At 45.4% G+C, this 15,479-nt stretch overlaps 1 protein-coding gene across 2 annotated transcripts in view; it reads right to left on the bottom strand.

Annotated features, from left to right (window-relative positions):
- LOC138758567 (adhesion G protein-coupled receptor L1-like) overlaps window positions 1–15,479 on the bottom strand; it is a 674,108-nt gene that overhangs the window by 346,207 nt on the left and 312,422 nt on the right. For both annotated transcript variants that reach the window (XM_069927669.1, XM_069927668.1), the window contains exon 4: window positions 1,234–1,447. In XM_069927669.1, coding sequence (XP_069783770.1) covers window positions 1,234–1,447 — 214 coding nt within the window. The remainder of the gene's footprint in view (window positions 1–1,233; window positions 1,448–15,479) is intronic.

The following is a 15,479-nucleotide window of genomic DNA, read 5'->3' as shown; positions in this document are numbered from 1 at the left end:
ACGGCTGATCTGATGATAGGCTCATGCAGATCTACTGCCTTTTCCCCATATGCTTTAATTCCCCTACTATATAAAAATCTATCCTTACTGCAGACCAAAGCAAATTCTGTGCAATTTTGCACTGTTTTTATTACATGACAATAAATAAATTTTGAGCCTTGAATCTTGCTTTAATGGGTGGTGAATCTATTGAGTTCGCTGCCTGTTGAAGCAGTTTCTCATCTCTGTCCTAAATCTATTTCCCTCAATCTTGAGATTCTGTCCACTAGTTCAAGTTTCCCCCACCAATGGAAACAACCAATCTACCTCTATATTATGTACACCTTTCATAATTTTATGTTTTTATAATATCTCCTCTCATTTTTCTAAATTCGAGTGAGTACAGTCCCAGATAACACAACCTCTCCTCACAGTCCAACCCCCTCATCTCTGGGATCAACCTCCTCTGCACCGACTCCAAAGCCAGTCCGTCCTTCCTCAAGTCAGGAGACCAGGACTGCACGCAGTCCTCCAGATGCGGCCCCACCAGGACCTCGTACAGGTGCAGCAGAACCTCCCTGCTCTAGCGATCCCTCTAGCGATGAAAGTCAACATTCCATTTGCCTTCTTGATAACCTGCTGCACCTGCAGACTCACCTTCATGCACCAGTCCTCCCAAGTCCTTCTGCATGGCAGCAGGCTGCAATCGCTTGCCATTTAAATAATAATCTGATCTTCCATTTTTCCTTTCAAAGTGGACAACCTCATGCTCACTAACATTGTGCTCCATTCGCCAGACCCTTGCTAACTTGCTGAACCTATCAGACTCTCCATATCCTCTGCACAATTTGCTTTTCCACTCAATATACAGTTGTCAGCAAACTTAGATGCCCTGCACTCAGTCCCCTCTTCCAGATCATTAGTGCATATTATGAAATGTTCCTAGCCCAGCACTGACCCCCGTGGCATCTCGCTCATCACTGACTGCCAACCAGAAAAACGCCCCTGTACCCCATCTCTCTGCTTTCTATTGGTTAACCAATCCTCTACCCATGCTAATACAAAGTGTATTATGTATGTAAATCCATACATCCTTATCTTATGTAGAAGTCTTTTACATGGCACCTTATTGAATGTCTTCTGTAAATCCAGGTGAACAATGTCCATCTGCTCCCTTCTATCTACCCCACGTTATATCCTCAAAGAACTCCAGTTAGTAAAACACATTGCCTTTCTTGGCAACTGGTGTCCTACCTTTGTGACATGATCTTGAAGGTGTCGGGAAGGTAACATTCGACATTTTCCATCTGGAAGAGGTCAGCATCGCAGATCTTGTTGTCCGTCCGACCGTAGTTGGCGCTCTCAATCATGATGACATCACTTCCTGGGCACCGGAGCTCGATGGGATATCCTTCACATGCCAGCTCCCGGCGCATCAGACCAAACGGCAAGGCGGCACGGCTCAGACCTGGCGAACAAGCAGAGGCAACAGATTCAGAACCCCCCAAGACACCTCTCAAACACTTGTTTGTGACTCCCACAGCCCCCCAGACAGGGACCCCCTACGAAGATCTAAGGATCAAATCTTGCATTCAATGAGATTGTGAGCTCAGAATCAGAATCAGAATTATTGTCATGAATCAGTCACGAAATTCATTGATTTGCAATAGTATCACAGTACAAATATTTATATAAATGTTACAAAATAAATAAAAATAGTGAAATAAAGCATCCAAGTCAGGCGGTGTCTGTGGTTCATTGATCATTCAGGAATCTGATGGCAGACGGGAAGAATCTGTCCTTATGCCGCTGGATGCTCATCTTCAGGCTCCTGCATCTTTTCCCTGATGGTAGCAGAGTGAAGAGGGCATGGCCTGGGAGGTGGGGGGGGATCTTTGAGGCTGCTTTTTTAAAGACAGTGCCTCATGTAGATGTTCTTGATGGAGTGAAATCTGGTGCCTGTGATGTCGTAGGCTGCTCTGGAGATTTTTCTTGCCCGAGCGTTGGCAGCAACATACCAGGCAGTGATGCAACCAGCCAGAATGTTCTCCCATGGTACAGCTGCAGAAATTTTTGAGAATCTTTGGTGACAGACCAAATCTCCTCAAACTCCTCACTAAGTATACCCGCTGGGGAGCCATCTTTGTGATTACCTCGACATGGAAGCTCCAAGACACATCCTCGGAGATGTCGACACGCAGAAATTTAAAGTTCTTGACCCTCTCCTCTGCTGAGCCCTCGATGAGGACTGGGTCGTATTCCCCTGACTTCCTCCTGAAGTCCACAATCATCTCCTTGGTTTTGCTGATGTTGAGCACAAGGTTATTGTCGCTACACCATTCAACGAACTTATCCACCTCCCTCCTGTATGCTTCCTCATTGTTGTCTGTGATTCTGCCAACAACCGTGGTGTCATCGGCAAACCTGTAGATGCCATTGGAATTGTGACTGGCCATAGAGTGTTAGCCAGTTTATTTTTGGTACATTTAGCAGTCCCTTGGACAATCATATGGGATTTGATTGTGTAATCTAGAAAGAGAAAAGAATCTTGGACTGGCCTGGTGGGTATTCCAGCATGGGTGTGTTTTTTACCTGCAGAAAAGATGGTTTCATGATCACAATTCAGTGAAAGTTGGGAGAGAAGAGATTTGGATAGAGACAAGAATTAAATGAGAGCCCATGGAATTACAGGAAAGATAATAGCAGGGGTAGAGCATTGGCTAATTGGGGGGAAACAAAAGTGGGCGTGGTGTACCATAGAGAGCATTCTGACTGATTGCATCACTCTCTGATATAGAGGTGCCAATGCACAGGACAGAAAAGGGCTATAGAGAGTTGAGAATTGGCAGTGCCATCATGGGCATGAATCTCTACTCCATCAAAGGCATCTAACCTGCAAGAGGCAGTGTCTTAAGAAAGCAGCATCAATCATCAAGGATCTCCACCACCCTCTTCACACGGCTACCATCGGGAAGGAGGTACAGGAGCCTGAAGACGAACACCCAGTGGCACAAACACAACTTCTTCCCCTCTGCCATATGACTTCAGAATGGACAATGAACCAGACACTTACTCTTATTTAGCCCTAATTATTTATGTTTAAATGTTATTTATAGCTTTAATATTTGCATCAGGAAGAACCACGATGCAACAGCACCAAACCCAGAACAGAATCTCCCCTCGCAGCCACTACATCCGGGACTATCTGTCCCTCGATGGCCTGGTCAGCCACCAGCGAGCCTGCAGCAGATGTGGACAGCCCCCTTCCTTAATCTTTGCTTGGGAAGCCAAGCCATGATGTGATTCGCACATGTAATGAGGCCACAAGGCAACAAATTTTGCGACGCGCCCATGACTACAGATTCTGATCGCATCTTGATTCCAAAGGGATCTTATTCTGTTTGGCTATCAGTTACCAGCGATGCTCCGCAGGGGGTCTGTGTTGGGGTTTTTTGTTGCATACTAATGATTTGGATTGCAGAATAAATGCCTTTGTGGCTAATTTAGCAGATGATACAAAGATAGGTGGAGGGGCAGCAAGTGACGAGGAAATGGAGAGGCAGTAGAGAGACATAGATGAGGAGAATGGGTAAAAAAATGGCAAATGATTTCAGATTTATTGTCAGAGAATATACATGACATCACATACAACCCTGAGATTTATTTTTCCTGCGGGAGAGGCAGAATTACCATTTATTAGTAAGGCAAAAAAACTGTACATGGCAAAAACATGTAAACTAATAAAGAACTGTAAACAGTTAACAAATGCAAACAAACTGATTATGCGAATAAAGACTCCAATCAAGTGCACAAGTCAGAGTCCTTACATGAGTCCCTGATTGAGTCTGTCGGTGGAAGGGGTAGCCACTGTTCCTGAACCTGCGGGTGCGAGTCTTGTGGCACAGATACCTCTTTCCTGATGGCAGCAGCAAGAACAGAGTGTGTGCTAGTGGGTGTGGATCCTTGATGATCACTGCTGCTCTCTGATGGCAGCGTTCCCTGTACTTGATAGTGGGGAGGCTTTTTCAAGGCTGTGTCCACTACCTTTTGCAGGACTTTACACTCAGGGGTATTGGAATTGCCATACCAGGCAGTGATATAGTCGGTCAGCACACTTTCTACCACCCCTCTGTGGAAATTTGCCAGGGTTTCTGGGGACACACCAAACCTCCGCAAACTCCTGAGGGAGTAGAGGTGTTGACGTGCTTTCTTTACAATGTCATTGGTGTGTTGGATCCAGGAAAGATCCTCCAAGATAGTGACTCCTGTGAACGTAAATTTGTTCAACCTCTCCACCTCTGAATCCCCCACTGATCACTGGACTGTATACAAAGAAATGAAATACCACGTTGGAAAGTGTACGGCCATGCACTTTGGGAGAAGAAATAAAAGGGCAGACTATTATTTGGATGGGGAGAAAAGTCAAAGTCCAGAGGTGCAAAGGGACGTGGGGTTCCTCATGCAGGATACCCAAAATGATCATCTCCAAGTTGAGTCTGTGGTGATGAAGGAGCATGCAATGTTGGTGTTCATATCTAGAGGGATAGGATATAAGAGCAGTGGGGTGCTGTTGAGGTTTTATAAGGCAGTGGTGAGGCCTCATTTGGAGTATGGGGCACAGTTTTGGGTCCTTATTTAAGAAAGGGTGTGCTGGTGTTGGAGAGGGTTCAGAGAAGATTTGCAAGAATGATTTCTGGAATGAAGGGATTAGTATATGAGGTACGCTTGACAGCTCTTGGACAGTGCTCCTTGGAGTTCAGAAGAATGAGGGGGGAAGGGGGACCTAATAGAAGGATTGTGAATGTTGAAAGGCCTGGGCAGAGTAGACTACTTCCTCAGGAGTTTGCGGAGCAGCTAGTGGAGTTGTTCAAGTGAACCGGTATGGACTTGAAGGGCCAACATGGCCTGTTTCCGTGCTGTAAATGGTTATATGGTTATATGGTTATATGTGGAAAAGTTGTTCCCCCTGGTAGAGGAGTCCAGGACAAGAGGTCACAACTTCAAGATTGAAAGAGACCCATTTAAAGCAGAGAGTGGTGAATCTCCAGAATTTGCCACCTTAGCTGGCTGTGGAGGCCAGATCGGTGGGTGTATTTACTGCAAAACAGAGAATGATCGTCGGGGGGAGTGGGAGAATGGGTCCGATCATGATGGAATAACAGAGCATATTTGATGGGCTGAATGACATGCTCCTGCTGCTATTTCTTATGGTTTGGTGGAGAGGATAAAGCAAGCAGGAATTTGAGCAGCTAAAAGAGAGGACGAAGAGACAAAGAACTACTTTATTTTTCCAGCATTTGCAATCGTTTTGACTTTCATTGACTTAAATGTGGTGATTCTCTGAGAGGGAGGCAGGGCTGCTCCCAGTGTGGGCTTTGTGACAGGATGGAGACAATTAGAGGAAAGAAGGGGTTTATGGGACAGAGGGCAAAGAGAGGTGTTGTTTTGGGATCAAGGGGAGGTTGCAAGAACTCATTGAAAATCAATATTGTAATCTGAACAACTAGGATTTTTTTCCCCCCAGTGGGTATTTATTTTTTAAAAAGGCTATCATAAAACTGCTGTCTTGTAAACCAGAGCCAGAAGGAAGAAGTGACATCTTGTAGCAGTCATCACTACAGGATGGGTGAAAGTGCCCTCAGCCATGGCAGAGCATCTCCTCAGATAAAGAAACCTGTCCCTCAGAGACTGGGCGCAGTGTGGGGCCGAGGAGCAGCTGCTCTCTGGAAAGAGACGGGCGTTCGTGAAAGCGAGAGGCAAAAGCGCTTCGACCATGCCAGCAGGTTCAGTCGATCAAGCAGAGAGAGGAGAGGGATTCGCAATATGAGGGCTGGGCCGGGTCCGAGGAATTGGAACGAGGAAACGAAGCAAGTCAGGGCTCTGGACACTTCTTCAACAGACAAACGTGGCCTGTCCTCAAACAGGGGGCACAGACCGAGCCCACAGGGAACAACAGGTGGCAGCATTTCAGACCCTCACCATAAGCCAATCTGGGAACACCTGAAGATCTGTCAGCCGCACCTTTTATTTTCTTGCACCAATTGCAACTGAATAATTGTCAGCAAGGATCCGTACCACCCAGCACACGCTCTGTTCTTGCTTCTGCCATCAAGAAAGAGGCATCAGTGCCACCAGATTTAGGAACAGCAGCTACCCCTCCACCATCAGACTCCATAACGACAAACTCAATCAGTGAGTCATTTAGGGTCTCTTGGACTTTATTGATTTTTTTTTCTCTCTGTATTATGCAGTCAGTTTGTTTACTTTTCTTTTATATGATTACCTTGAGTAGAGTTTTGTTTTGCACTACCAATAAGAGGTAATTCTGCCTCAACCACAGGATAAAGAATCTTAGGTTTGTATGTGATTTCATAACAATAAATCTGAACTTTGAACTTTATTGATCTCTCCTTTCTTTTTGAATATCTGTTTGTCTGTCTTGCATCTATGCTCATTTAGAACCACAGATCATTACAGCACAAAAGCAGGCCCTTTGACCCTTCTAGTCTGTGCTGATCCAAATTTCTGCCTACTTCCATTGACCTGCACCCAGTCCATTGTCCTCCATACCCATCCTGTCCAAATTATTTTTAAATGTAAAAACAATTTAAATTTCTATGATTGTTGTTCGTGTATCTCGTATACCTGTAGGGCTGCAGCATTGGTACTTATGTATATGACAGTAAACTCACATTCATCATTGATTGACCCACTTAGTGTGATAGAAACCATTACATTGGTGACTAAAACTTTATGACGATCAGTGGTGATACTTCCCTAATCATCCTCATCAATTCAAGAGTCTCTTTGGATCTCAGATAGTAAAAATTGAGAATATTCCATAAGTCTGGGAGAAGTAAAACCGTATTTTTGTTTTGTAATGGAAGGTTGATCTTACGTTGTGTTTTGCCAGGTGGTGGCCACCTCATGGCCCCTTGCGAACAAAAACGGCCAAATAATCTTAAATTTTATTTTTTTTAGAAAAGACAGTGATCTTGTCTTTCCAGGAACCCGCTCCTATTTCTCAGCAGAAAAATGTCGCAGGTGTCCGAACAAAAAGATAAGAGGTGAAGGGTCGGGTGGGAGAGGAGCACAGTCCCAAAGGCAGGAGGTAGTAGGTGGAGGAGAGTGGGAGGGCTCAGCAGAAAGCGGGGTGTGGGGGGGGGGGGTGCTTTCTAGTCCATCCTTCCTCCCTCCTCCACCCATTACCTGGGGACTGTTCTCCTCCTCCTTTTGTTCAACCACCCACCTACATTCTCCTCATACATTGATGAAGGGCTCAAGCCCGAAACGTTGGTTCTGCATCCTTATTTTTGCAATATAAAGTCCAATCTTTGTCCTGCAGAGTTTCTTCAGCCTTGTTTTGAAGGTTTACAGCACAGAAGGTCACTTACATTCCTAAATCACGCCACACAGTTCACACCCCTCTCTATAACACCGACACCCCCCACACTCCTCTCTGTAACACCAAAACACCCACATTCCTCTCTGTAACACCAAAACACCCACACCCCTCTCTATAACACCATCACTCCCACACCCCTCTCTATAACACCGATACCCCCCCACTCTGTAACACCAATACACACACCCCTTCCCTCTCTATAACACCAACACCCCTCCACCCTTCTCTGTAACACCGACACACACCCCCATCCCTCTCTATAACACCAACACACCCCACACCCCTCTCTGCAACAGTGACACTCCCCACACCCCCGCACCCCTCTCTATAACACCGACAACCCCACACCCCACTCTGTAACACTGACACTCCCCACACCCCTCTCTATAACACTGACATTCCCCTCAACCTCCCTGTAACACAGGCACACCCCCACCCCTCCATGTAGCTCTGACACAGCCCATACCCTCCCTGTAACATCGACACCCCTGACCTCTCCCTAACACAGTCACCCCTTCAACCCACACTGTTACACTGAATGATCCCAGTCCCCTTGCTGATAAGGATGTCGGCACCCTATACTTCTCTCCACCCCACTGAAAAAACTCATGTCAGTCTCTGATTGCATTCACTCTTGTTCCAAGGCTGCTTTGCTCTTTCTCCCGTCAGTGACCAGTCCTGAATGTTCGCTGGCTCTGATACTGTACCGTGTGGAACTGGATCACATCCGCACCATGAAATTAGCTCTTTCTCGGATTCCCTGTCGCCTCATTGATTAAGCAACAACTATTAAAGGCGAGAATGTGGCCTGAAGCAGGATGAATCACACTGAGTGTGGTGACACTTAGACAAAAAAATACAGCAACCGTGAATCTCTCTGTGAAAGAAGGAGCAACAGGTACTGTCCAACCCTTGGGATCCGGAACTCAAGCAGCCGGCCAAAAAACATTTGGGGGAAAATAGATTTTAAAAATTAAAATATATAGGAATAACATAATAGGGAAAAAATGTGTGTTTAAAATTGTAAAAGGAAATGTTCTCTCAAGTACGGTGAAGATGGGAGCAAATATTCAGCCTTTGTTCATAGCAGCTCTTTGAATAAAATGGTGTCGCCCAGGATGAAGAGCTGGTTGATGCCGCTCACTATAGGAATGATTCCCTTAAAGTGTCTCCTTACCCCTGCTTAGTAAGAGTCAAAGGCTTTATCTGTAAATCTCGGGGAGGTGGGGAGGGAGTAATTATCTCTAATATGATTGTTTTTCATTCCAGCAACTCTGGGAAGGGGGAGGAACCTGTGATGGTTAAATGTTTTCAAAGAATGTGACTGAAAATAAAGTAAAATGCTTTTCAGTTTGTGTATTCAAGCAAGTGAAGTTTGTTCTGTGCAAGTATAGTACAGTATTTTTGTCATTTAAACTGTTCATTTTCAAGACAGGAGCATTAGTTAGGCATTGTTAGAGAAAGTCTCAAGCAAACGGAAAACACACTTATCTGGTATCTACTAATACCCACAGGTGCCGGATACCAGGGAATTTACTGTATTTTATTGGGGAAAATACTTTGGATAATCAAATAAAGGAAGGTGAGAAAGAGAATCGTTTAGAAGGCACACACACACACACACACACACACACACACACACACACACACACGCACATGCACAAATGCGCGCACACAGACATTCATGTGCACAAACGTGCATGCGCGCGCGCGCACACACACACACACACACACACACGCATGCACATGCACAAATGCGCGCACACAGGCATGCATGTGCACAAATGTGCACGCGCGCGCACACACACACACACACACACATGTGCACACAAATGCGCACACAAACACAAACACACACGCACGCTCACACAGGCGCACACAAGCGGATACAAACAAACACGCACATGCACCCCATGCACACAAACACACACACATGTGCATACACACACAAACACGTGCACACACGCACACACAAATACAAACACACACACATGTGCAGACACATGCACACATACATATGCCCACAAACACACACACCTACATACAATCACACACAAACACACACATTCCTACACACACACAAACACATACACATAGTCACTACCACACACACACCACGCACCACCATACACACATACACACACACACCCCACACACACCCACTTGCACCCCATACACACACACCCACACACACACACAAATACACACACAAACCTACTCACACTCACACCCATACACACACACACACTCACGCCCATATACACATATACACACATCCACACACACACCCATGCACACCACACACGCACACACACACACACACACACACACAGGCACATGCACAAATGCGCGCACCCAGGCATGCATGTGCACAAATGTGCACGCGCGCGCACACACACACACACACACACACACACACGCATGCACATGCACAAATGCGCGCACACAGGCATGCATGTGCACAAATGTGCACGCGCACGCACACACACACACACACATGTGCACACAAATGCGCACACAAACACAAACACACACGCACGCTCACACAGGCGCACACAAGCGGATACAAACAAACACGCACATGCACCCCATGCACACAAACACACACACATGTGCATACACACACAAACACGTGCACACACGCACACACAAATACAAACACACACACATGTGCAGACACATGCACACATACATATGCCCACAAACACACACACCTACATACAATCACACACAAACACACACATTCCTACACACACACAAACACATACACATAGTCACTACCACACACACACCACGCACCACCATACACACATACACACACACACCCCACACACACCCACTTGCACCCCATACACACACACCCACACACACACACAAATACACACACAAACCTACTCACACTCACACCCATACACACACACACTCACGCCCATATACACAGATACACACATCCACACACACACCCATGCACACCACACATGCACACACACACACACACACACACACACACACACAGGCACATGCACAAATGCGCGCACCCAGGCATGCATGTGCACAAATGTGCACGCGCGCGCACACACACACACACACACACACACACGCATGCACATGCACAAATGCGCGCACACAGGCATGCATGTGCACAAATGTGCACGCGCGCGCACACACACACACACACACATGTGCACACAAATGCGCACACAAACACAAACACACACGCACGCTCACACAGGCGCACACAAGCGGATACAAACAAACACGCACATGCACCCCATGCACACAAACACACACACATGTGCATACACACACAAACACGTGCACACACGCACACACAAATACAAACACACACACATGTGCAGACACATGCACACATACATATGCCCACAAACACACACACCTACATACAATCACACACAAACACACACATTCCTACACACACACAAACACATACACATAGTCACTACCACACACACACCACACACCACCATACACACATACACACACACACCCCACACACACCCACTTGCACCCCATACACACACACCCACGCACACACACAAATACACACACAAACCTACTCACACTCACACCCATACACACACACACTCACGCCCATATACACATATACACACATCCACACACACACCCATGCACACCACACACGCACACACACACAAACATACCCACCCTCACCCACACTGCTACACACACACACACCCACACATACACATCCCACACACACAATCACACCCCCCACACACACACTTCTACACACACACAAACACACCCACACTCCTACACACACAAACACACTCCTACACACCCCACGCATATCACACACACCACACACTGACACACATACTCACTCCCACATACACACATGCACACACATGCCACTTAATGTCCATTCAGGCAATTACATATATGACCATGATCTGTGGCCCAAAAGGTTTTACAAAACATATCATGGATATTAAATGGCCCACACTACCCATGCTCCATGTTAGTCTCATCAATGACCCTTTGTGACATCCCAACTAAGCTAAAGTTCCATTAGTGTTTTAAATGACTTGCTGTTTCTGCATTCTAACTTGCTATGTTTCACGTGTGAGAGTATCCACATTCTTCTGCATGGGACCTTTGATTACAGGCGGCACAGTTAGCGCCTGCGGTTAGCGCCTGCTATTACTGCGCCAGCATCCCAGGTACAAATCCACCACAGTGGATCAGGAGTTTATACATCCTCCGCAGGTTTGTGTGGCTTTTCTCCAAGTGCTCCAGATCCACTCACCCTTCAAAACATATGAGGGCTGTGGGTTCATTGAAATATTTGGGTGGCACGGGCTCATGGGCCGGAAGGGCCTGTTACCATGCTGTCCGTGTAAATTTAAAAAAAATAGTCTCTGCATTTCCACAATAGTTTTCTTATCATGACCACACTTCCTCATATTAAACCCACCTGCCTTAAGCCTTTTATAGGTATGACCCTTCTGTGCACAATTCCCTTTCTCACCTTTCTTCATGCAGATAATCGACTTGCTTACTTGGACACTCAGAGTTTGTAAATAGTTGAGGCTCCAGGACTAATCTCCATGGCAGCTAATTTCCCAACCTGAAAATTATCTATTTTATCTGACCCCCTGTTTTGTTAAACTTACCCAAACATCTATCTATATATAAATCCCAATCCTGTGAGGTCTTTCCCTTACCTTGACCCTGAGTCTCAATGAAAAGGATAACTGTGGACTTTAGGAGGTCCAGGAGTGACTCTCCTCCACTGCACATCAATAACTCTGTAGTGGAGAGAGTGGAGAGTTCCTTGTGGTACACTTAGCTCGTGACCTGTTGTGGACACTCAACATCTCCTCACTTGTCATGAAGGTAACACACTGGGATCTGACTGCACTTCCTGAGATGACTGAAATGGGCAAGGCTACCGGCTACCATCATGTCAACCTTCTACAGGAGCTCTATCGAGAGCATCCTGGCCGGCTGTATCACAATGTGGAACGGTTGCTGCAGAGAAATAGATCGGAGGTCAATCCACAGGACTGTAAGAGTGGCAAGAAGATCAATGGAGTCTCCCTCCCCCATCCTCACCCCCTAACCCTGACCTTCCAACCCCCCCACATACTACATCTTTCAGCTGCTCCCGTCAGGGAAGAGATACAGGAGGATCAGAGCCAGCACCACCAGGCTGAGGAACAGCTTCTTCCCAGGCAGTGAGAATGTTGAATGATCAAAGAAACTGCTCACACTCACCCTCCGAGACTTTCATTTGTACAAAATAATATTTATTTATTTGTATATATGAATGCTTGCCTTGCGTGTGTACTGCTGTCTGTATGTGCGTTAGGTCTGGCATATTTTGCACCAAGGGCCGGAGAACGCTGTTTCATCATGTTGTGCTTGTACAATCAGATGATAATAAACTTGACAACCCTTGTTCCACCAAACTCTCCACACACCTTGTCACTTCACCTTAGAATGATCCTGGTGAACCACCCCTGTTATTCTAGGCAGTTGATAAAGATGCTCTATCTTCTTGGATTGACTTAACTTGCTTTGACTTGTGTAGCGGATTTTCATGGAGAACCTACTGAATGGCTTTTGTAAAACCAAAGAGCACTCTCCTTCAACAACCCTGCATGTTACATCTTCAACGAACAGCACGGTAAACAGGCCCCCCCAGCCCACGAATCCCTGCCGCCCAAATGCACCAAATAACCCGTAGCCTCTGTCATCTTAGTGGGAGGTAACCAGACTCCCAGATGAAACCCACACAGGCACAGGTAGAACGTACAAACTCCTTGCAGACAGCGGCGTATTCGAGTCCGGGTAAGTGTTGCACTATCTGTCGGGCGGTACGGTTGGCGCAGTGGTTAGTGCAATGCCTTTACAGCACCAGCAATTGGGTCCGGACTTCGGTTTGAATTTCTCTGCTTCCGCCGTATCTGCTCCCAAGATGAGGCCTTCAACCCAGATCTTCCGAAATGTCTGCCTTATTTCACAAAAGCGGCTTCCCCTCCACCACCATCAACTCAGCCCTCACCCATATCTCCTTCATTTCCTGCTCATCTGCCCTGTCATCCTCTGCCCCCAGATGCAACAAATATAGAATCCTCCTCATCCTCACCTACCACCCTACCAGCCTCCTCATCCAACACATCATCCAAAAGAATTACTGGCACTTACATGATCCCAGTACCAGACACATCTTCCTCTCTCGTCCCCTCTCTGCCTTCCATAGGGACTGCTCCTTCTGTGACTCCCTCGTGCACTCATTCCCGCCAATCCCCGCACCCTCAGAGCTTTCCCTGTAGCCAGAGGGGGAATCACACATACGCCCACACCTCCTATCTCACCACAGTCCGGGACACCAAACAGGGCTTTCAAGTGAAGCAACACTTGCCGAGCATCTTCGTTCCATCTTCACCAGTGACAGGGGCCTTCCAGTAGCCAACCATTTCAGTCCTGCTCTCTTTTCTCCCTCCCTTCCCCCATCTCCCTGATTTCTTTCTTCCAGCTCTCCCCTAACTATCCCCCTCCCCCTGTTTGCTGGTCCCCCTCCCTCCCTCCCTCCCTTATCCACCTATTACCTCCTGCCTGTGGGACTGTGCTCCAATCCCCCCTGCCTTTACCTTAATGTTTGGGCATCTGCCAACATTTTGCTCGTACCTTGAATGAAGGGCTCAAGCCCAAAACGTCAGTTCTGTATCTTTATCTTTGCTGTATAAAGGACCTGCTGAGTTTCTCCAGGTTTATGTTTTAACTATCTCATTCTCGTCTTTTGCACTAATTTATTTATTTTTAAAATGTAATTTTATAATAATATTTGCATCTGTGATGCTGTCGCAAAGCAACAAATTTCGTGATGTTCATATAAAAATTATAAAAATGAAAATATTGCAAAGATCCCCTTGTCTGTAATGGATGCTGATTTAAAGTTTTATGAACTACAAGGAGATGGTTGTGGAGGGAGTCAAGGGAACACGACCCAGTCCTCATCGAGGGGACAGCAGTGGAGATGGTCAAGAACTTCAAATTCCTGGGTGTCAACATCTCCGAGGATCTGTCCTGGAGCCTCCATGTTTTTTTAAATATAATTTTTTTATTTTTCACACTATGAACCATATCAACCAAAATAAATTTACACAGTGGTCTTTTCTCCCTTTTTTTCCCCTTTCCATCCCTCCCCTCTACCCAGCTCCCTCCAAAACCCATAAATATTCAACATATACAATACAATAAAGCCATAAAACAATATCTTCACACAAAGGAAAAAAAACAAGAAAAATGCATCATCTATTTTATTACACACTGAATCTAGTCGTTTTGTCTTCTTATCATTTTCATTCTCATTTTAGGGGATGGAGGTCATAGGCAAGCTCTCTCTGATATGTTCCATGAATGGTTCCCAAATTTGTTCAAACATTGTGACTTTATTTTTTAAATTATATGTTATTTTTTCCAATGGAATACATTTATTCATTTCCATGTACCATTGCTGTTTACTCAGGCTCTCTTCCATTTTCCAAGTTGACGTTATACATTTTTTTTGCTACTGCTAAGGCTATCGTAATGAATTTTTTTTGTGGTTCATCCAGTTTGAGGCCTAATTCTTTACTTCTTGTGTTACTTAAAAGAAAGATCTCTGTTTTTTTTAGTATGTTATTTTTTGTAATTTTATTTAGTATCTGATTTAATTTTTCCCAAAACGTATTCACTTTCGTACATGCTCAAATTGCATGTAATGTTGTTCCCATTTCCTTCTTACAGCGAAAACATCTATCTGATAATGTTGAATCCCATTTTTTTAATTTTTGAGGAGTAATATATACCTTGTGTAACCAATTATACTGTATCACGTATAACCTTGTGTTTATTGTATTCTTCATAGTTCCAGAACATAACTTTTCCCAAACTTCATTTTTTATTTTTATGTTTAGATCCTTTTCCCACTTCTGCTTAGGTTTACAGTTTATTTCATTTTCCTTATCTTGCAGTTTGATGTACATGTTGGTTATAAATCTTTTAATTATCATTGTGTCTGAAATCACATATTCAAAGCTGCTTCCTTCTGGTAATCTCAGTC

Source organism: Narcine bancroftii, chromosome 3 (genome assembly GCF_036971445.1).
Source record: "Narcine bancroftii isolate sNarBan1 chromosome 3, sNarBan1.hap1, whole genome shotgun sequence".
NCBI lineage: Eukaryota > Metazoa > Chordata > Chondrichthyes > Torpediniformes > Narcinidae > Narcine > Narcine bancroftii.
This window is presented reverse-complemented; position numbering and strand designations above follow the sequence as displayed.